The 23,996-nt window shown below is 39.2% G+C and overlaps 1 protein-coding gene and 1 long non-coding RNA gene across 6 annotated transcripts in view; one reads left to right on the top strand and one right to left on the bottom strand.

Annotated features, from left to right (window-relative positions):
- SEMA3F (semaphorin 3F) overlaps positions 1-23,996 on the top strand; it is a 151,716-nt gene that overhangs the window by 5,906 nt on the left and 121,814 nt on the right. For all 5 annotated transcript variants that reach the window (XM_039333742.1, XM_039333771.1, XM_039333755.1 and 2 more), the window contains exon 2: positions 4,693-4,852. In XM_039333742.1, the coding sequence (XP_039189676.1) occupies positions 4,741-4,852 (112 nt within the window). In that variant the 5' untranslated portion in view covers positions 4,693-4,740. The remainder of the gene's footprint in view (positions 1-4,692; positions 4,853-23,996) is intronic.
- Positions 11,107-23,172, bottom strand: LOC120303892. The gene is made up of 3 exons (XR_005555551.1): positions 22,558-23,172; positions 14,147-14,332; positions 11,107-12,053 (listed from the first exon to the last, which is right to left on the bottom strand). It is a non-coding gene; the product is annotated as an uncharacterized LOC120303892 (long non-coding RNA).

Below are 23,996 nucleotides of genomic sequence, written 5' to 3'. Positions count from 1 at the left end.
GTTTAGCTCTAACATATGCAGAAGGATACAGTTTCTAAGTAAGGTACATGGTAAACATATATAGGGATGTGTTAGTCAGTTGGGTCTATTTCCCTCAGCAAAGTGTACAAAACTTTAGAATCAGGGAACGCTGCTGAAAACACGGCTTCTCTTCATTTATGCAGGTGTTTATTTTGCATTTATCTCACAACTTTCAGCTACTTCTATTGCTTGTCTTCTCCTTTTTTCTTTCGTTCTTATCCTTCTGCCCGCCCCACTCTTTCCCTTTGTTTGCCATCTCACTTGCTCTCACTGGCACGCTCATCACCATCCAAACGCAACAGCATTATCTGCCAGAACTATTTCCCAAGGCAGGCAAGGTTTTGATTCAACTGCAGTTGATTGCAGCAGTTATTTCGCAGTTAATCGGATTTTAGACATTCTGGTTCCAAAAAAAAAAAAAATCCCAAAGTGAGTGCTGAGTGAGGAATCTGCAAAAAGGGAAGTGCGAATGTGGGCTGAAAGAAAGGGAAATAATACAAATATTTACCTAGAGCAAAGGAAATTGCTATGATATATTGCCCCTGGGAAACTTTAACTCCTCCAATTGTGGTGTATTGCCCACAACTGAAGAAAGCTCTGTCCTCCTATGGGCCCATCCATTATTCTGAACATCCTTACAGCAAGGTTGGATTTGTCTGACTGATTCCAAGGATTTTCCTGTGAAATCCCTGAAGTTTGTTTCTGTCATTAACTCCTGCTTCTCTGCATCTTACCGGTTAACCAGAGAGAGCAGTACTGAGAACATTTAAGCCCCGGCTCCCTTTGTTCTGCTTGTCCCAAGCAGAATATAGCTGTGCTTGGCTTGCTTTGCCTTTGTGTTTTGTTTGTGTGTGTGTGCATTTCACTGCAAATTGTTCTGGATCAGCCTAAAAAAGTATCTTTTTTAGAAACTCACTGTAGTGCTAATAATGTGTATGTTATACATTAGTTTTGAGGTTTTTCAGATACCCTTGTTGGAGAAGAGCTCTAAATACCTAAACAGATTTTTTTTTTGCCTGTTCACATGTAGGCATACTGTTTGAATCATTCTAACATGGTTTATAACTGTATCCAGATGCGCGTTTAGTACAATAGAAATAAAACAAGAAAGGAGGCTTAAGAATGTAGAAGTTACCATGTTTCTGAGTTTCAAGCCCCTGTAATCCATGCAAAAAAACATTCTTAGAATATGGGTGGCACCAAATGGCCTGTTTTCTTTGCTTGGAACAAGAAGAAAAGAAGGAAAAGTCAGAGGTCTCCGGAGGCAAGGCAGGCTCAGCTGGATAGAACAATGTTCTGCCTTCTATTAGCAGAAGGAAAATTCAGCTGTGCTGCAAAAAAAAAAAAAAAAAAGGCAAATGCAGTAGATGGGACTTCCTGGGTCCATATTTTAAGAGCATCTTTAGGTGATGCCTTCTGATTGTATTTACATGGCAGGAGAGTCTGGATACTATGTAATCCTAACAGGCTGAAGGGATTTGCATACATGATTTTGTGTTTTGGTTGCCAACTCCTTTGGATAAAGTTTAACTCCTCAGAGCAAGTATCATCCAAATATAGTAAAAATCAATTACTGTAGACTCATTGAGAAATTGATTAATTAATTAGTTTGTTTATCACATTTATTTGCTGCCCATCTTGCATCCAACAAATCTGGGCGGCTTTTAGGAAGGCGAATTGCACTCAATGCCTTTCTGTTTCATAGAAGAAATTGGTTTTCCAGAATATTCAATGAAAGGTTCCCATTTTATACTAGTAGTAGGACCATCATTCTGAGAAAGTCATTTTTCTGAAGTACTTTGATACAATTTCAGATGCCGAAATTGTGTGGAGGAATAAATTCAATCACATTTCTGCTTTTATAAGCCTCCACCAACTGCAACCACAGAAAGCAGACAACTGTACTGTAATTAGTTGTCCAGTTGTCAGAATGGATACTTAACCTGTACTGTATTCTGAAAAGGCAGATCTTCTGGGAAAGAAGGCCAGGAAGCCAGTTCTGATCCAGAGGGACTGGGTAAAGGGCAAAAGTGTTATTTTTTTAAATGAGAAAATGTTTTGTCTTGAGGAAATGATGAAATGTTCCTATGAGGAAATGTATGTTTGTCGTCATCACTGAAGTGGGGAAATTTATGTGTAACTTACACCCAACAAAGGGAATACTGTAAATTACACATACAGAAAGTCCTGTTTGAATTCTGGGTAGTTACTTTCACTGCCCCCCCCCCCGCCCTGCACTCTAGCCAGGCAAAGCTGTCAGATCTCCTCCAACTCAGCTAGTCTAGTACATGCAAACTCTCTCTTTTCCTTCTCCTCTTAAAGAAAATGCATTTTGTCTTTTTTTTTGTCATTCAAATAATTAAGTCCAGATTTCTCCTGCCTGGTAGAAAATGGAGACTGTACTGTGCAAGTGTTCCTTTCCCTGATTCACTGCTTTTCTGTGCTCGGCACAGAGGTGGAATGAGCAGCCCCTCTCTGCCTCCGTCTCCGAGGGGGAAGAGCTACTCCCACGAGAGCCCCTGGTGGGTGGGCTGCTGGCTCTGACTCTTGCCACCACGAGATAGGACTATAAGGACTCTTTTCATTCCTGCAAGGAGACAACTTGATTACTGCCCCTCAATCAAAACCTGTTTACTTTACCAAATGAGAGCAGCATGTGAGCTTGTTAATTGCAGTTGGGCTCCAATGGCCTGGCTGGGATTCATGCCTCCAGTGAAAGGGAGCCCTTCTAATGTTCTAGCTAGTAGGGAGACACAGCGACCCCAGTTGCACTCATCGGGTGAAAAGTCTCCCCCACTCAGGGTCCACACTTCTATTACAGCAGCAACTTGCTTTAAACTTACTGAGGACGCTGGCAATATGTCTGATTCACTCTTGGGGTTATCTTTGTAGCCAGACATGAAACACTGTTGTAACAAAATCATCTTGAAATATGTACACCAACTTGCTCAGTCCTTGGATCTCTTTTCTTCTAAGGGAGGAGACAAATTTATCTACATTGAAAAGTATGGTATTCGCATTTCTTTTGAGGACTAGAAATATTTACTGTATAGAAAGCTAAAAGTGATTTGGTCTAGAGGCCTTCTTAACATGAAGAGATTTAGCAGAAAACCCAGAGGGCAGCAAAGGATTACACTTCATCTAGGAAATAGTCCGAACTCTGGGTTTGTGTGTGTGAGAGTGTGTGTTTGTGTGTGTGTGTACACATTCAGTACTAGGCAGTCTAATGCCAAGGAATACCCACATCACTCTAGAATGGGGTTAATATCCAAGATACTTTGCATTTGCCTTGCTTGTATAACATTTTTCTCTATGTGCTCAGATTAAGCTAATCTGGTTCATACATCACACAAAGAAGTGATTGCTTACTGTCTTGTGTGATCCCACCACTGTGATTTCTTAATTACAATAAGAATTGGAGAACCATGGTTAATGCAGTGTGTGGATCAGGTGGTCAGGATGATGGTTTGGAATTTTACTAAAAACATGAGAATTTATATGGTATCTGCCCTTAGATTTGGAATGTGACAACAGAATTTTTTTATAATTACTTTAAACACACCATGAGTATTGGAATCATGTTCACCACAAAGAAAAACCACTTTGGTTCAGTGCCTTCTCAGAGCCTACAGAAGATATATGTTCCAGGTAGTCATCATGGCATTTATGCAGACTATTGGAGAGAGGAGAATATCAGACACCATGTGCACTGAAATGCTCTTGTGCTCTGAGGGAATACTACACATACTAATTCTATTTATTTATTGAACATATCCAACAAATATTCTTCCTTCTTTTTTCTCTTCAACAACCTCATGAATGGGTGGCTGAGAGAGAGTGACTGACCCAAAGTCACCCAGCTGGTGTTCATGGCCAAGGATTTGAACTCCTGGTCTCCCATTTTGCCTTAACCACTAGACCTAATTTTAAACTATTGATGGACCATCTCACACCAGAATGGGAGAACTCATTGCAGTCAACTCAGCACAGCTGACTGGCTACAGTCAACTCACCACAGCCAATTCACCATGGCCAACTCGCCATGGCTAACTCGCCATAGGACAGTGTTTCTCAACCTTGACAATTTTAAGGCACATGGACTTCAACTCCCAGAATTCCACAGCCAGCATTGCTGGCTGTGGAATTCTGGGAGTTGAAGTCCACGTGTCTTAAAATTGTCAAGGTTGAGAAACACTGCCATAGGACAACTTGCCATGGCTGACTTATCACTGCGGGACAATTCAACAATTCAATTTAATTATTTAAAATAATTTTAAAAGTTATTTTAATTTTTGACATTCAGGTTTCATTTTGTCTCTCCTTTGGCATCCTTTCTTCAATAATTCTATTCTACTATTTGTTCAATATTAGTGTAATTCTTGTCCTGTGGTGAGTTGGCCATGGCGAGTTGGCTGTGGTGAGTTCTCGTAGACCCATCCCACACAGCATCAATTTCTTTGCCAAAGCATCCTCTTTCCTGTTCCAAAAGTTGAATTTCTCACCCTTAAATCTGTTTATAAGAAAGCAGAGATTAACTCCCAAGTTCTGTGTAGCTGGAGGATAGGATTCTGAATGGTTTAGCTGACAGGTTAGTATTTCTTCAATTCCCGTCTTAAAAGTTGAGGAAGTAACATTTTCTTTTCTTTTCTTTTCTCCTTCTTCCTCTGCTAGAGTGGCTGAGACGTCTGCTTGGATTTTGGATCCTCAGTTCTCTGCACCATGCCCCTAGTTGGCTTCCTGCTCTGGGCCATCCTTCTCATTGTGGGCTGGTGGCCCTCATACTCCAAGGATTACCTCTTTGCTACTCCAAGGGTGCAGCTCACTTTCAAAGGTAAGGACCCAGTTTCTGAGTTAAAACAACATTAATAGTGTGATGGTAAACTTATTTTGGGTTTTACTTTCTGGCAATCAAAAGTTCTGTATCTGGAACATAGGTTGGATACAGAGCAAGCTCCAGACTTGAAAGCCCAGTTTCAGTGGCTAGTTTATCCGAACGATTACTCTATTTCCAAGGAAGCTGCTTGAAGCAATTCCTTTTCTTAGGACTCTAGCCATGATTAGAAACAATGCTTTTCTAGAACAGGTTCCGAGAAGCCCCTGGGCTAGCAGCCTGCATCAATCAAGCACATGGCACATTGCACTTCCGTGCCTCTCTCCATCTGGAGAGAACTAGCCTTGCAGCTTGTGCCTTTTCCTTAGATCTTTGAAAGAGTCAAGCACCATGGCTGGCAGTGCAGGCAGCAGATTGACAGCTCAGTGAACCCAAGCTGCTGAATGCGCTGAAGAGTTGGCAGCCACTCATATACTGAAATCCCTAGGAAGGGACTGGGCTACGATGAATGGACCCTCTGCCTGTTGCTGAGAAGGAGACAGGTGTTGGGATGCACTGTCTGTAAATGTTCAGGGTTAGCTGGTGTGAAGCAATGATTGCCTGTGAAGGATGCTGAGCTGAGTTGACAAATGGAGCTCCAAGGGTAGGAAGCTGACATGGTAGCCTCAGCATGTGACTACCCACTAGGAACAGATGGTTGTACCTTATGTGTCATTTCCTCTTAGCTTCCCTTCCTTTTCCAGGCTGCTACTTATTATGGCTGATGTACATTTAGGCTGCCCCTTCTGGTTCACCAGAAGGGGATCATGAAGAACCCGCCTTTCAATATTCCCATTAAATATTCCCTTAACATATATTATGTTGAGCATGGGACAAGAGGTGTGTTATACAGTTCCTCAGAGGAGACCTTTAGGGGAACAGCCTCTGATGTTTTATGGGTCATAACTGAAGGCAATCAATAGGTTAACCAGCTGAAAACTATAAGGGAGTAGGAAGTTGATTTTGCACCTTGCCTAACTTGCTTATCTGTGAACACTCTGAATTCTTGAAAGCCCAGTAGGAGAATGTTGATTGTTTCTGCTGCTCTTCTTTCTCTAAACAAACATCTTTTCAGAATCTGTGGTGATAAATTGTGAACATGGAAGATTTATTCTATCTACATATCTCTTTAAATCAGAAAAAAAGCAAACCCTGTAATTTTCTTCCACATTAAAAGAGGGAATTTTGGCTGGTGTAACTTATCAGACAGAGGTGAGTGAACTGTGAGAAGTTCACACAGATCATCTTTGATTGTATCCACTCATCCTAATTTTGGAAATGTCAATACGGTATGAATTAACTGCCATGCTAGTGGGTTCAAAGATGAGGTTGAGGGGCCTAGAGTGTAAAAATACTATTAGATGGATGCATTGCATCACTGGAGACACTTGTAGATACTATGAGATTCTGTTTATGACTGCTCTGATTTCTATATTTCATTTTTGACCGTATTTGAATTTGTCCAGGTTTAATTCTGTCAAATGGGTCTGCGGTCAAGCCCATTCATTTTGTGTGAATACAGGCTATTTCTATGCTTGGAAATATGGGTTGAGAAACCTATGTCATTTGTTACTTGCTCAAGGTTTCAAAATACACAGAAGATATTAAGAATGTCTATGCTTGGAAATTGAGTTACATGCCACAGTGGCTTGTTCTAATCTACCTTTTCTTACATTTTTCTGCCTGAGGCAAAGGACAAGGTGGTTCCCCCACCTCTGCATTTACTTTTGGGATGCTGATTATATTTCCATAGTACTGATGGGCTAGCAGTCTTCACCAAATATACAAGAAACCTAGACTAAGAACTGCAATCAAGGCTTACAGAGCTGTGCCTTCCGAAGGGAGGAAAAAGGGTAGGCAGAGAAGTGCAAGAGGACCATCTGAGAGGATTATGCCTCTAGTATCTGCTGCCCCAAGTTATTGCTTATGCATAGGAAAGATAGGACAGCTCTTGTCTTTTTTGAAATTATTATTATAACTTTGCTTTGCCCAGAGCTGTGTTCTCTGCGCGTTCATCTCTTTTACAAAGAAGGATATAGTTCTGGAGAGCAATCTGACCTTTTCTTTGCAGTATGAAAGGAAGAACAAGAGTGGATGGAAACACAATCCATTCTGCCTTTAAGTGGTGTGTGTGTGTGTGTGTGTGTGTGTGTGTGTGTGTGTGTTTAATTGAAATCCTCCTTTTGGCTTGTTAAAGATTTCTGCACCCTGTGGAAGGGAGAAGTTCAGACTGAGGACTTTGAAAAATAGTGTCTTTGAGGTCTTTATAAAGAGGTTGGTTTCCTGTTGTTAATCTACATTTTTTTAAAAAAGTGGAAAAGCACTACCTTTGCCAGGGAATTGAGTTTTTTCACTGGATCACCTGACCCAGGGTTTTGCAGCCTTGATAAAACAGCAAGAATAAATCATAAGACTTGGCAATAGAGCTGAAGGCTGCTGGGAAAGGATGGCCAAGACAGCTAAAAGGATGGAAGAACTTGAGTAGCAGAGGTTGAGTAAAAGCTGGAGAGAGAGAGAGAGAGATGTGAAGTTGCAGGAAATGAGAGAAGAAGCTGGACTGGCTGGTTAAAAGCATACAGTTTAGATAAGCCGGGACTCTGGAGAACAATCTAAAAACAACTCAGAGGCACTAAGCCAAGGATTAGGAGAACAACATGAATGAAATAAGAGCTCAGGAGAGGAAAGAAGTGTTTTTTATGGGATTACTGAAGAACGTCTAGGACGGCCGTTTCTACAAGAGATGGTGAATAGATGGTGAATTGAGGAGTCTTGGAATTGCATTCTTCCTGGGAAAGATTTGATCTAATCTGATGGGTACATCCAAGAGCATTAAGTTTATTTCCATAGCTCTATGTGTGTAACTGGAGCAGAGGGTAATAAAAATGCAAAAAGAACTGTGGGAAGAGGATCCATGGGGAGAATGGGAATATTTATGACTGGTAATATGCTCAATGTTCTTCTTCACTGACTATTCTTCCAGCGATTCCTGCGTTTGTTTAAGATGCCATTCTCATTTGCATGATATTGCTGAGTTACTGTCACCATATACTTGTATGTTCAGCCACACAAGCCTTAATGCAATTATTCCTGAGCATATCTGCATGTTCAGGGACAGTGAGATTAGAGCTGAAAGATAAGCCTTATCACGCAAAGTATGTAGCAGAAAACACGCTTTGGACATGCTCACTGTCAGATCCATTGGAAGCTTTTTTTCTGAATCATCTCTAATTTCTCAAAGCCAGAGCTAGTTTACACTACAGCTTTGTAGTATGACAGATGCTTTTTAATAAGCTCGTTCTAAATCTGCCCACTAAGGCAGGCTAATGGTCTCATGGCCCATCTAAGTGTAGATTAGTCTTTAGCACTAAATCAAAAATGAATCCAAGGCATAGATAAAGAGATAATCCCTAAGTGAGTAGGCGGAGATTTCTGTGTATGCTTCCTTCATTTTTTAGCAATATTTTCCCTCAACAATATGCTCCCATTTTTCATTCCCTTTTTCTCCATTTCTATTGATGCCGCTATTATCAGTGATCACTGTGACTATGTTTATTTCAAACAACAGACCAAGAAAAACTAAGTTAATAAGGCTTTATTGATTCATGAGGTTATCACCTATTATACGTCTTCATTCTTTTTTTTTTCCTTCACAATTCACAAGTACAAGTGGGGTTCATGATCCCTTTTGCAAAACAGTTCCATGGGTGACTATGCAATGAGAGATAAATGATGAAAAGTGTGTGGTGACATTGCAACCCGGACACTATTCTTTTGTGCAACACTGCACTGCAACTCTGAAAGGCCCTCTAGGCAATCCTGTTTGGTTCTATCTCTGGTCAATTTTCAGAGATAGCTGGGATGCTTTTCTGTTGTGTACATTACAAAAACATTTCTAAATTTAAGGAATACATAATCTGTTGGTACCGCTTACTGCTTTGAAATGAGTTGTTATGTTAAAGGAATTTTGAAAGCATTTAATTGGTTTGAATTAGGCCTTGATGAGATATATATTTAATCTGAGCATTTGGGGATAAGAAAACCTCAGTATCAAGGAGAATATAATCCAATTCTAATTTTAATGCAACTAGCCTAATTAAAATGTTATATATACTTTTCAATTGTCCGATTGCCAGAAAGAAATAGTAAACTCATTTTGGAAGTCAGAAATGAATGGTACCTTTTATTACTACCCCACTCATTCTCAAAAACATCTTAGGACAAGTTTTTCTGCCCTATTTTCAAAGGGCCCGTTTTTGTAGTGTTGCTCCAATACTATTGTCTGAGCTACACTGATTTAGCTTAATGCAGACTAATCTCAGCAGCTAATAGGCCTATTTTGCCAAGAAAGGACCATCCCTTCAACTCTGCCAATGCTTATCATGCAGTCTAGTAATTTCTATACTTCCATTTCCCTGCACTGCTGTAACAGCAGAGTGGTTAAAGATCTTTGTTTAACCAAGCTTTCTTTTTTCCTGAGTCAATCATTTGTGCATCCGTATCTTTCTCCCTTTTATCAGTGTGGCAGATGAAAAGAATTGGAGGAAGGGAGGAGGTCAGTGAGAAAGTGGGAAACATGGGAAGGAAGAGTTAATCATTATTGGTCCTTAACATGGTCCAAGCCACCAACATTGCCAGTAATACTGCAGTCCGGGCCTTTAGAGAAAGGTGAGAGAATCAATGTAGAGAAAACCACCCACTTCCCTGGGGTTTTTTTTTTTTCTTGGCAGATTAATCAGCGGGGAAAAAAGCATAATTCAGTATCAGCAGGAAGGGGAAAAGTTATAACAAGGATCAGGTTGCAAGCAGCATTGTGATAAGCATTTGTGGGAAGTCCCCCCCACACACACAGAGAAAGAAATATTTTTGGAAATATTTAAAAGGCACAATATATTTCCATAAAGGATTTTAAAAGCAGAAACCAATCCTGTCCCCAAGTCTCTTTGTCCCAAAAAGAAACCAAGTTTGCAGAATGGCAGATGTGATAATCTTGTCAGAAAGACTGGAATTGGGAAACTGGGATTAGGAAGAAAGATCCCTCGAATCAACACCAAAAATCTAAGAGTCATCAGCCACAGATACAGGGAAGCAGGAACATAATAGAATTAACCCACCACCATCGGAATACCAGAAAGGCACACTCAGACTCAGGTCAAAGTTCATGCCACAGGAACAACTCCAAACAAAAGGCTCCAGAGGATATAAAAACCAACTCCCTACATGTGCTCACTCTCTTTTTCTTCCAGAGCCATCTTTCTGCCTTCAATAAACTACAACCTTATTCCTAAAGCTGTCGCCATGTTGTTTATCCCCGGCTTGGACTGAACCATGATGAAGACTTTCCTTCAACACATTGTTATGAATGTGCAGCCCTATATTAAATCATGATTTGGAATAACAATAGTGGAGCTGGCAATAGAGCGAGACTTATAGCTGCCATTTTAGTAAGTAAAGACTCTTTCCAGTTGATGTCAACTTCAACATGTCAGTTTTATGGCAGCAATGTGGAAGCAATTGGCCACTGCCTACTACTGAGACCTTTTTCAATTCTCAGTTTAGCCTACAGATGAGCTTCCAGGCAGGTTCCCTACAGTTAATACTGGGCATAGACACCAATGACCTATCCTGAAACAATGAAGCTTGAAATTAAAATAATGTTAGGATTTAATGGCTCTTGGAATTTTGAGAAGTATGACCTGTATAGCAGTAGCCCTCCAAAGAATTTGGAATTGGATTCCTTCAGCTTCAGTATACACAGGAGAAGCAGGAAAGAACTACAGGTTATTTTATCATTATTTTCTTCATCTGATCTAGAGGCTGTCAGGTGCATATGGGAATGCATCCAGTGTGCAGACAACTTTGCTCACCCACATGCACTTGCCTTTAACTAAGATCAAAGGGCCCATTTATGGTAGAGTGGCATTTCTCCCATTGCTCATGTGATGAATTTTACTGCTTTTGATAATATTACCTGAATATGGCAAATCTCTTTTTTAAATGTGGTCAGAAACGGACTCCAGGTTTTCTGACCAAAGCAGAATAGAGAAACTTCTTTATCTCTTGAAATGGTTTATTTCATTGATGCATCCTATTTGGGTTAGAATTAATCTGTCACTCTTTTTGTGCTTTTGTGATAAGAAAAAGCATATATATATATATATATATATATATATATATATATATATATATATATATATATATTAATCTAGGAGCTCAGTTGTTAGAAGGAGCATGTGTATCATAAAGTCATTTCACTTGATAGTGAGATTGCATTTTCAGAGTGTAGACCAGGGTTGCTCAACTGAAAGTTGGGACTGAAAACCATACTTGGTCTTTCATGTGAAGGGTGAATGGTACCAAGGTAAAGCACAACTGGGCTTACAGTAAATTAAACTGAATTGAACTAAATAGGATTACACATCCCCTATATTTAATGACTTATTTTTTGTCCCAATAATATTAAAATTGGATTGCAACTTTTGAGGGAGGATGATGTCAGGACAGAAGCCAGAATTACAAATTTGGAGGGTGCACGTGTGCCATTGCTGCATATTGGGTGGTGCTTTCCCTAATCCACTCCTGTTATTGAATTTTTAACCACTTAATCCTTGGAATTTAGAAAGCAGCACTGATTACTAAAGACTATTGTCTAGAAGAGCAAAAGGCTATTGTGTAGAGAGCAATGAGTTGAGATTAACCATCTCTGGAGATATTAGGAAGGCAGCAATGATGAGTTTTTATTGCAATGAGGTTTAAAGTGCTTCAAATAAATGATCAGAACTAATCTCATCACCTTCAGTTGCTAGTGTCAATCTTAACTGCACTAATGTATCTCACTTTTCACAAAGAATTAACACACCCACAAGCCAATACAACTGATAGCTTCAGTCTTAAAAGCAGGAAGGTATTACAACTGTCATGTCCTGAAGTGCTACTGACAGACATCTGGTTGGCCAACATGTGGACAGAATGATGGAGCAGATAGACCTTTGATTTGATGCCAACGACTCTTCGAAAGCTGTTAGTTCTTCAGAGCATTTGCATGATGCTGTTGAAAACTGAGCATTGGACTCAGAAGATGACACATGGCTCCACTGAGATAGCTGTTACATTTCCTAACCATGGTTAATGGTAAGGTAGAGGAGAATGCGCTGATAGGACAAAGCTGTGAGGAGAAAAGATTGCCTGAGTGACTACTTTGGAAGCATTGCTGTCCATCTGGTAAAGAGTAAAACAGTTTGCTTCCTCACTTCCTGCTGCAGCCAGTTCAAAATGCCTGTTATTCTGCTTATACCAGTGTTTGTACTAACACTCAGTAGGAACACCCAGACCACTGCTGCTGAATCATAATTAGATCCCTGAGATTAGCCTGTCAGTGTCATTCTGCAAAGAAATGGTACATACCGTATACCAGGTTCATTCCAGCTGAAGAACTCAAAGGCATCAAGAATCACTGTCTTACATATGCTGTCTGATTTATCAAGTTAAAATTATATGTACTGGCAATATGAGTAAAGATTTTGATAATTTTTGTTTCTTAAGTCTGAAAGTTGCTGGGGGGATGTCATTAGAAGAGAGCAGAGTATATCCTCTTCCCAGGGCTTTTTTTCTCATAGAATGCCCAGAACGGAGTTCCGACATCTTATTTGGATGGAACCTTGTAGGGTAGGCAAGGCGGGTTGTATGATGTGTGTGAGTTCCGGCACCTTTTTTTTATATATAGAAAAAAAGCACTGCTGGCTCTTCCCTCGAACAACAAAATTCTGATTAGCCACACTCTGCATGGATTCTGACATATATTTGTTGCTTTAAATCCACATGAACAACAGTTTTTCTAGACATCCTTCATACCTGAGCATTTATTTAGTATTATTTAGCTCTGACAGAAATATTCAATTTTACAATAGCAAAGTCAACCCATAATAGAAACATCTCATCTGAATCTCTCTACTCCATATTTCAGCCCCATGCAAAAAAATGGGGACATGTCTTCAGAACGGAAGTAACCAGCAATGAAAAATTTGGCAGGATCCTGACTGGCTCCCCTATTTGCAATTAAAGTTTGTTTTCTGAGGAAGGATGAGATGGGGGAAACTATCTATTTATATCATGTTGATATGTACATTTTGTTTCAGGATTCTTCTCAGGAAAAACAGGTTAGCTATTCTTAGCCAAGAGCTCAATAACCTTCTTCCCACATCCCTTCTTGTTGCATGAATTTGCTTATTTAGACGGTTGGAGTTAGCTGACAAGCAACCAATATTTTACCAACTTGCCACCTCTTCTATGCTGGATGGCAAGAACATAAGGTGTGGGGAGTGTGGCTGGAGTGAATTCTGCTCTATTTCTGTTCTTTGGTTGAATGAAATAAAGAGGAAAAAAATGAAGAACGTAGCTGTAGTCCATAACCTAGTTGGCAAGCAAGCTGTTTTCTTTGTATATGAATTAGTGATTCAGGCTGGCCTAGGAAACCATGAATGTAGGTTTACAGCTTCTACAGTCATTCCAAATGCTGTCACAGCATTTAGAGTGGCCTTGGGAACCCTTTCACGTTCACTTCTCAATCCAATGCATGGATGTGGACAGAGCTATTCTTTCTTTTGCAAGGAGGAGGAGAGAAATGTTATCAGCAAGAGGAGAAAAGGCAACAATGGGCATCTTCTCCAAATTTTGTTGATGGTCTTCCCCACCATTTGTTTCTACCTCATTTCCACTGACATGTAATCAGTCATGAATGTGGCCTTCAATAGAACAAAAAGTCCAGTATAGGCCCAGAAAAACATCCCTCAGGGAAGCGAGTGTTTACAAGATCATGATTGCTGCCTCATTATAACAAATAATAATAACTCTCTGAGTATTATTTCATAGTTGTTTTATAATGCCTATCATTTTTACAATCCGTCTATGGCTTATTGGGTCTTATGAGTAAGACTAACCAAGCAATATTATTGACGACCAAACAAAGCTTCAAGAGAAGAACCTGGAGCCTTGAGATCAAATCAGAGCGATTTGCAAGAACTCAGCTATGAATTAACAGGAGCAACCTTTGCCAGACAAAGTTAATTCTCAATTAAAATCGGTATTACTTAACAGAGTGACTTTATGCCAAAAGCAGCATGATATAGTCTCACTGAACTCCTAGCAGCAAATTAAAAATGATAAAAATAGCTTTAAAGAAGAGTGCCTGCATATCAGTTACACTGAAAGATGAAAGATTCCTCAACATCCTTGGTTAACGCACTCTACTGACACACTAACCTGAATCATGTGTGAAGGGCACCAGTTACCATGCATTGATGGCACAAATGCTTCTGTGACTTCTTTCTCCGCTAAAGCCAGTGCATTGCACATTGTGCAAGTGTATTGTCAAGAAGCATCTCCAGAGCTTCTCTTCTCAGAAGTAGTCTTATGTGTAGGAGAGTAGCAGTTGATGCCAGCAGGCACCTGTTGTAGGATGGAAACCACCATTAAGCAAAATGAGGCAGCCACTATGGACAAGAAGTTTTGAGTTATCATGTTGGTTGTGGCTGAATTTTTACTTCTAAGGACAGAGGGAGGGGAGAGACATTTTATTTCAAAGCAACTTTGGTGGCATGTGAATTGAGGGTGAATTCATGGAGAAGCAAATAATGAAACAGCAGTATGCCATCACAATGCTTACTTCATCATCAAATCTTCTGCTCAGATGAGTAGGAGCGGTCTTTGATTGTTCTCTTTCAGGCTGCAAAATGTCTTGATGAAGCCTGTTTCCCTCTATTTAATTTCTATCAGTTAGAAATATATGTGCTTTCTCTGGCAATTCCAGTGGAACCAGCAAGGGCATAAGGAAAAGGAGAGGCAGCGGTTGTGGAAAATTCAAGTTTAAACAAGAAAGGAAGTACTGCCAATTACAATAGCCAACATTTTCCATCCTGTAATGAGCCCGAAGTTGGTTTCTAATGGCTGTCATTTCCCCCATTTTTCTCACGACAAGGATGTGCTCAGGGGAGATCCTTGCCTCTGCCCAGCTTCCTGGTCACATGTGAAGAAACCCATGGGAATTGAGCAGTATAATAGGCAGTTGTGGCAGTGTATGTGCTGAATAGCCCTACTCCACCCTCTCCAAAGATATCATTCGGTGACTGCATCTGGCGATGCTCCAGCTGGGACAAGAAAACGTAGTTTTGAAAGAGCCACCCATTGGTGGGAGCTGCTTTGGAACTCTGCCTTAGAGAACTGTTTGTTCTGCTTCAAGTGCCTGGGTCTGGTCCTAAAAGAAAAATAAGCTGGGTATATTTGAGCAGCAGGGACAATAACTGGAGTGCAGTGTAGCTTTGGTGGCTCTGTTTCCCTTCGTGCAGTTTACACTGGGGGTGTGCAGAGGCAGTGAAACCCCCTTGGAGAAAACAACCTGTTGCTGAGGGGGGAAGAGTGTTTGTGTGTTCCACCCCACCCCGTTGCTTTCTGCAGGGGAATGTGAGGGAATGGCAGAAGAGAAACAGGAGTCCTGTTTTCAGGCATAATTTCTCCCTGCCTGCTTGACTAAGGTCAAATCATTAGACTTGCCCTTGCAACTCCCAGCCGCCAGCAGCATTGAAGTGGGGCCTCCTGTGAAATGAGGCCAAAGCCTGGAGTTCTAAGAATTCTAAGAATAATATGATTTATCCCCTACAGCTGTCCTCTCTATTTAAATATTTGCACAAAATAAAATGATAAAATCTCCCTTCAAACTGTGCTCGACTGCTGACAACTTCTTGGATACATCCATCTAGTTTCCTTGGCAACAATATGGAAGCAGCTAATCTCTGCTTCTGGTACTTTCTGGTGGCCTAGCCTACAGAGCTGGTCTCCCATGCAAGTACCGACCAGGCCTGAGCCTCCCCCCCCACTTTTTTTTTTTTTTAAAGAAAATGCTGGTTCATAAATAGCAATAGCACTTAGACTTATATACTGCTTCATGGTGTTTTACAGCCCTCTCTAAATGATTTACAGAATCAGCATAACATTGCCCTCAACAATCTGGGTCCTCATTTTACCGACCTCAGAAGGATGGAAAGCTGAGTCAACTTTTAGGGGGTCAGAATCGAACTCCTGAAGTGAGCAGTAAGATAGCGTGCAGTACTGCATTCTAGCCACTGTACCACCACAGCTCTTCCTGATGTACAGCATTTGTTCTTTGTCTTAAAGACCACGTAGGAAAAATATATGGCATGTATATATAATTGCCACTTCCTTGTTGAATTTTAGATATTTCAGAGGATATGTTGGCCCTGGTTATCAAATGAGGCACAATAAGACCACATCATTGTGGCTGTGGAGATGGAATCAAGAGACTCTTCTTTGAATGCATCCATTTCAGGGCTGCTACCTCAATCATTTTCTCCTAATATTCTGTTGATCTTAGTTTTGTGGACTCCTTAGTTCTGCTAAACCATTCTCTTTCCTAATTATGGGTGGTTCAGCAATCTGCCAACTTTCTTGCTTTTTCTATTGAAAATGGTATGTATATTCTCTTTATTCACCCCTAATAGTTTCCATTACATCCTATTCTTGGATGCCTGATTTTTTTTGGGGTATTCTAGGCATAAAGAATATTGGGTCCTATGCTTTAAATTTCCTTGCCAAGAGAAACCATTCAAGTTAAGTACTATAGCCTGAATCATATTACCTAGGCTGTGGAAAACAGAGTGGAAACAATCATATCAATGTAATTTCATTGCTATTATTTTATTACAATGAAAAAATATCAAGTCACTATTAATAGAAAACAGTGTGCCTTTCTCAAATATTATTTGCAGATTGCTCATTGAGAGATCTGAAGAATTTCTCGAATCTCTTGTTTCTTATAAGAATGAGCAACATCATGCATACCACACATGTGGCTTTTAGGCTTGAATATGAACTCAGTCTGTCTATAAATTATTGATGGAGTTTAGCCAAGGGGTTTCAATGAACAATTGAAATTGTCTGCACAGATTTTTTTTTTATTTTTTAATTTTCAAAATGCCAAAGCCTCATCATTTGGGTTTACAAATACTTATTAATCTAAGAGTATTTCATGTGCCTAGCCCTATGCAGTAGTTTTGTTTTTTATGATGGCAGCATCTAACTAATCTGTAAAAAATAAAGTATGATTGGGTCTGGGTAATATCTGGATGGTGGACCATCAAGAACTTTCAAATGTGCAGACTATACTGAGAAATCTAAAAACATACCAAACGTGGCAAGTTATTTTTGCTCTGTGGTCCAGAAAACAACATGGTCATGTCCATAGAATCCATAGAAGGAGACTTTTTTTTTATGATTGATTGCTGAAGGGGATCTGAGTTAAATATTCAAAGGGAGAAGAAGCATGACAAAGAGTTCTGATACAGTGGAGGATCCCATAAAATCAAATCAAAACCATAAGCAATCAATCCATCAAAAATAAAATATATAATATTAGAACCACCATGCCTGGGGGAGTATCAATATGCCTATAGGTGTAGGTCAGATGGGATAATGGCATGATGATGATGATGATGATGATGACAATGATTAAAACAGCTTCTAGTTTGCAATTAAGAGCACTCTCCAGCTGTATTAGTTTTGAGCCCAAGGTATTTATGAGGAAATTTGCAAAGCAGTTTTTCCTCAAATCTGGCTAGCCAAACTCGAGGCTTTTTTTAGTTGGTGGAAATTCTTGTAATGATCATTATTCTCACTTCTTATTGCAACATCAGAAGGCTGAAGGTAACCACTGATAAGATGAATCTGGAAGAATCAATAAAAAAAGCCACAGCAATAGTTGGAAGTGCTGAAAAGGTTCAATAATAACGGCTATGGGAATAGGAATTAAATAGGAATTTGTTTTCTCCATTGTGCAAATTATTCCCCATCCCAACACCCACCCATGTGTCAGCTGAACTGAAATTGTATCAGAACTGTGACCACAGCAAAAATCTCCTCCACAGAAGGAGAAAACAAGGAGCCTCGGGGATTTGGAAGTGAAGATGGCACCTTTCACCTCCAGGTCAACAGGGCAGGAGAGTCATTACCAGCAAGGAGATTTGAGGCCTAAGCAGAACAAGTTGGTGGTCTTAAATCAACCTGGCTTCACCATGTCTTCTTCTATTTGGAATTCCAGAAAAAAAAGTCTGTGAATTGAACTGATAGGTAATGCCTTTCAGCAGACATGATGGAAAACTGCTGCTGTCTGATGCTGAGACTTTGACTGGAACTGCCCTGTGGATCTTAAATTCTGATACACTGGAATGGAAGGACTAGATTTAGTTCCCATCTACCTTTACCTTTAGGATGTATAGACAGCAACAATGGATTTCCTTAAATTCATGCATATATCTTACATTCTGTATCTTACATTTGTGTGTGCAAATATTTGTATGTGTAAGTGGAAAAAGTATTATACTTATGCTATGGCTGCTTAACCAAACTCATTGAACTCCTTAACTAAATGTTAAAAGTTGAAGTACTGATTGAGAATATGATATACTTTCAAAGAAAGACGATCCCCCAATATGGAGAAGCATTTGAGATTCTTCTCTGTGGTTCTTGCACAAAGATTTTCATCCAGTGAAATCAATTTTGAAGCATAAAGGTAAATATTATTTCAAAGTTATAGAGTGGTCCAAAATATTCTAAAAACAACTGATAAGAAATCAAAATATATACAGACCAAGAAACTCAGGATTATTTAAGATCTCCTTATACATGTCCATGTCCTTGCAAATAAGTGGCCCATCTTCTATACTGGGTGAATTTTAAACTGTATTTTTTTTCAGTGGACAAAATTATTTATGTAGGTATTTGGGTTCAAGTACAGACCATCTATATATCTATGATTGACAATTTTCTTCCTGCCCCTGTTGTGCTTCTTATGATTGATCCTATGTCATAGCACACAGCAGGCAGGTGGTCCTTGACTTATGACCACAATTGAGCCCAACATTTATGTTGGTAAGTGAAACGTTTGTTAAGTGAATTTTGCCCCATTTTACTACCTTTCTTGCCACAGTTGTTAAACAAATCACTGCAGTTGTTAAGTTATTAACATGGCTGTTAAGTGAATCTGGCTTCCCCATTGACTTTGCTTGTCAGAAGGTTGCAAAAGGGGGGGGTCACATGACTTTGGGACACAGCAATCGTCATAAATATGAATCAGTTGTCAAGCATCTGAATTTTGTTCATGTGACTATGGGGATGCTACGGTGGTTATAAGTGTGAAAAATGGTCATAAGTCACTTTTTTCAGTGCCGCTGTAACTTTGAATGGTCACTAAATGAATTGTTGTAAGTCAATGACTATCTGTATTTCATAAATAAATGTATCATTAATTAACTTCTTTCCTTCCTTCCTTCCTTCCTTCCTTCCTTCCTTCCTTCCTTCCTTCTTTTTTTCTTTCTTTTTCTTTCTTTCCTCCCTCCCTCCCTCTTCATGTTTCACAAGCCTATGTTTGCACTACAGCTGAGGCTCTGCTGAGAAAAAAGTGATGGGAAAAAAACCAATGGGAGAACTAGCAGTAAATGTATGCTTATAAGGAGTCATAATTTTTTTAAATAAATAAATAAAATTTCCTGGCATAAACTTAAGAATTGCCTGGTAACTGCTATAAACAAGGCTGTTTTCTACCAGTCAAAATTCACCAGAATACTAAGTGGACACATACTGTTAAGTTAAAATACACCAAATCATTTTGTTTTATATTGGAGGACCTCAGCACATGACATACCTTCTCTCCAGAAGGTCATGAGCCCTTTCTTGTGCAGACACATTCATCCTTAACTTGACCTCCTTCACATTAACCACACTGGCTCAGTGTGTTCTGCTTCTCAAAGCCATTATTTGTCACCCTACAAGCTCTCTGCCAAAGTGAGTTGGTGCTAATCATCCTATCCTGAGGTTCTAGAATAGTCACCTAAGAAAGGAAACAGTCAAAATTTCACTATTTGCCAATCCTGAAATTATCCATTCTCCCCAATCTTCACTTAAACACAAATGCTATTAAGTCAAGTCTGTCCTTTTCATCTATTAAACTTGCTCTCGTCTTTATTGAATTCTTGCGCTAGGGAGGGAGAGACGAAATTCTAGAAAGTCAGAGGTACAAGATTACCCTAACAAAAATAACATCATCGTATGTGACGTTTATGATTGAAAATGAAGTTTTGAATTTATGATTACCTTAGACCTGGCTTCAGTACAAGATAAAAATTTCTTGAAAAGCTACAAAGCATAGTTTGGGATTCCTACCATACTCTACTACACAATCTTCTTCAGTCTGGCCCAGATTTTGGGCCTGGACAGAATTTTAGAACATCTAGGACATTGGGAGACCCTATACCAGGGGTAGGCAACCTTGGCTCTTTTATGACTCGTGGACTTCAACTCCCAGAATTCCTGAGTTAGCATGGCTAGCTCAGGAATTCTGGGAGTTGAAGTCCACGAGTCATAAAAGAGCCAAGGTTGCCTACCCCTGCCCTATATCATTCCCAACAAATGGCTGCTCAGTCTCTTCTTGAAAAATGTCCTCCTGAATGAATGCTTGACATTACATTTTTCCTGTGTTTTGTAACATCACTTTGCTAGTCTTTCCATTTTGTTGCTAATTATTCTGTGTACATTCCCCTGGATAAAATTCATAGGACCAAGGAGATTTTCTATATATGTCTTCTTTCTTCATGGGAAATAGTTGGCTTTAAAACATTTTGGGAGTCAGGCAAGAATTACGAATTTTATTTTTAAAAAGTCGGAGCATGTTACATTTTATGACTTGTTTATTTTTCTTTAGAAATAATGTATCATTCTGCATAACACTGTGTGCATTTGTAAAACAACTCACACTGTGCATTTGTAACATAGATGAAGGAACTGTTTCTGGCAGGCAGCCTTGACAAAGCTGCTAGCCATTCTTAAGTGTCTCTCTCTCTCTCTCTCTCTCTCTCTCTCTGTGTGTGTGTGTGTGTCTGTGTCTGTGTGTCTGTGTGTGTCAGTGTGTCTCTCCCAGTCATGGAAACAACTATAGTTATAAAAATCACTTGATTTTCCCTCCGTAATCTTTGGCTTTGTGATAAAATATTTCTGGAGTAAGAATAATATATTCTATCTCAAAACAATATATTTACTGTAAATATTGTATATTGTACATACATAAATATTATAAATACTACAGTATAATATTTTTGATACAAGAGTAGGATAGGGTAGGATTAGGATAGGATAGGAAATAATAGAAATAGAAATAATAGAATAGAATAGAATAGAATAGAATAGAATAGAATAGAATAGAATAGAATAGAATAGAATAGAATAGAATAGAATAGAATTAATTGGCCAAGTGTGATTAGATACACAAGGAATTTATTTCCAGTGTAGAAGCTCTCAGTGTACATGCAAAGCAAAAGAATCATCGTCGTCATCATCATCATCATCATCATCATCATCTATTAATAAGAGATGTAGTAAAAAAGATAATAAGGATATCAACAGCAATACAGCCCTACTACATGGGTAAATATACATGGACATTAGACAGTACTATGAGAATTAGATGTTCAGCAGAACATGTATGTTGCTGTATCAAAATAGATTTTTTTGAAACTAAGAAAACAAACTGATCAACACACAGAGAGAAAGAGAGAGAGATGTAGGCATACTGTACATCCATTAACTCAAAAGTCTGAAGATCTAATTGTAGCCATCTGTTTTATCACTTGAAAATGTGAAATACCTCCTTGTTGTTTTTCCAAATGACAAACAGGAAAGAAGTTAAGGCTGCAACCTTTTTTCTATAGAAACTATTGCTTGAAAGTACAGCTTCAACCTGACAGCAGCTTTATCCAACCTGTTGCCCTCCAGCTATATGAGGACGTTTATTCTCAGAATCCCCAAGCAGTTGGGGATTGAAAATTCTGGGTCAGAGTCTTCCTACATCTGAAGAATGCCAATTGTGTTAGGAGACAATCCTAACATCTGGAAGGTGCTAAGAATGCTGAGAGGTGCAGTCTCAAGACAGCTGGTTGGAGAAGTCACAGAGAGGCTGTTTTTTTTTTTAATCTATTCTATTCATACATTGTTTTTCTCAAATTTAGTTCAGTAGTAGCATTTTTATTTGATGCATGCTTATATCTAAGTGCAACACAAATCATTTTTCTCACAACAAGAAGGCTGAGTTCAGAGAAATTAGTAGCCCAAAATCACTAGAGATGTCCCAAAGGTGCTTCTTCAGGGGGCCACTGGACTTTCTTATTTTTTCTTTGAAGATATTTCACTTCTCATCCAAGAAGCTTCTTCAGCTCTATGGTGAGGAATGGAAAGACTTATATTCCTTGCAGACAGCTGGTCATTTTCAAAGAAAAGCAAGCAAGTCCAGTGGCCTCCTGAAAAACCACCTTTGGGACAGCCATGACCTGGATGACTGCCAACCTCCATAGACAAATCACCAGGGAGTTTCCATGGCTTGGGAGTGGGGTGGTGGTGGAGCTAGAACTTGGCCTTCTCCATTCCAAGTCCACCACCTTAACCACCAGCCCACCACTAGCTCTTAAATTTTAATCAAAAAATTACTCGTGTCAAATTAATTTCATAATTATTATTTATTCTCTTATTTTACATTCTGCTCCTTATCTGAGATTTGAGAAAAGAGTAGCAAATAGATATAATTGTCAAGATTTTTTTAAAAAAATGTATAGCCCTACCTATTTTGTGGCATTGCTTCATACACTCCAACAAGATCCTTAACCCTCCATGTTTGCAGTATTTCTTCATGCAGAGAAATGTTAACCAACCAGTTTTGTACTATGCTTTTATCCCTGCTGTTTCAGCTACTGAATGTGGACATTCCTGCTCTGCCCTTCTGAATTAGTCTCTATTCATGAGGAACAGCTGGTGTATATCTTGTACCAGTTCTTCCAGTCTGTAAAGGCATCTTTCAGAAGTTGACAGCCAAGAACTTGGGAAAATATTTGTTTATTTGAACACTTTCTTTGTTTAAACTTAAGAACTAAAAGCCACAATATGCATCTGAAGATGCCAAAAAGGAACAGACATGTTAATCTGAATCACAGGTTGTTCTCCGTGATAAGCTAACAGGGGTTACTGCATGCACACATTCCCTGCAGGACTTAACAAAAAGTATGTACACTTATAGTAGTATATGACATTATCTGATGTGTGGAAAGCAGAATGCATTTAGGGTGCAACATGAGACATAAATTTAAAAGATATCCTCCATAAGGATATTTGGAATTCCATATAGAGCAAAAAAATAAGCTCAAAACTGAGTACAGGTAGTCCTCAACCTATGACCACAATTGAACCAACATTTTTGCTGCTAAGCAAGGCAGTTGTTAAGTGAGTTTTGCTCCGAGTACATATATTCTCAATAGTATGCTTATATAAGTCTGCAGAACTGAAGACAACTGAACAATATAGAGAAAAAAATACTACTACAGTCTACCAATAGCCTCTCCTTTGCATGTATCAAAATAACAGAAAAACCCATTTAGCTCAACTTCAAAAACCAATTGTCTTTCTGCTTTGATTTCTCTGTTCCTCTCCATTTCATTATTTTGATTCCATTGTGATTTGGTTCCACTATGACTTCTCACACTTTTTTTTATTGGACTGGGACATAAACATTTGGGAACAACACTCAGTACAGACCACCACATGGTCATGTGAAGGCAGTATATAATTCAGGGATATGGCTGTTACAATGTCTTCAACAAATCTAACTGTTGTGCCTAAATCAGAGGAAATATTCCAAAATTTAGAACTAAGATCACATTTGGCTTCATTTAAATAGATCAACTGGTGCTCCATCCATCTCCATTCATTGTCCTTTCTTTCACCCTTGTCTACTTGATTCATCCAGTAGACTATCTGGGCATCTTGCCTTGCCAACACACAATTAAAGTAATCAGTGCTGTGCAAGGAACTAGTGGAAATGAATTAGGGTTAAAAAAATAGAGTTTCACCATTTTTACAAGCCACGCATAATATATATAAATTATGCGCAAAAACTGGCCAACACTATAAAGAAGACTCCCATCGACCTGTTTTAAGCCCTGATGATGTCGGTAGTTGACCGACGAAAGCTTGGCATTAGATTAAAGGTTTTTAGTTTAAATTTTTT

This window comes from Crotalus tigris, unplaced genomic scaffold (genome assembly GCF_016545835.1).
Source record: "Crotalus tigris isolate CLP2741 ecotype Arizona unplaced genomic scaffold, ASM1654583v1 scf7180000017625.6296891, whole genome shotgun sequence".
In the NCBI taxonomy this organism is placed as follows: domain Eukaryota; kingdom Metazoa; phylum Chordata; class Lepidosauria; order Squamata; family Viperidae; genus Crotalus; species Crotalus tigris.
The sequence above is the reverse complement of the archived record's forward strand: the minus strand, read 5'-3'. Positions and strand labels throughout refer to the sequence as shown.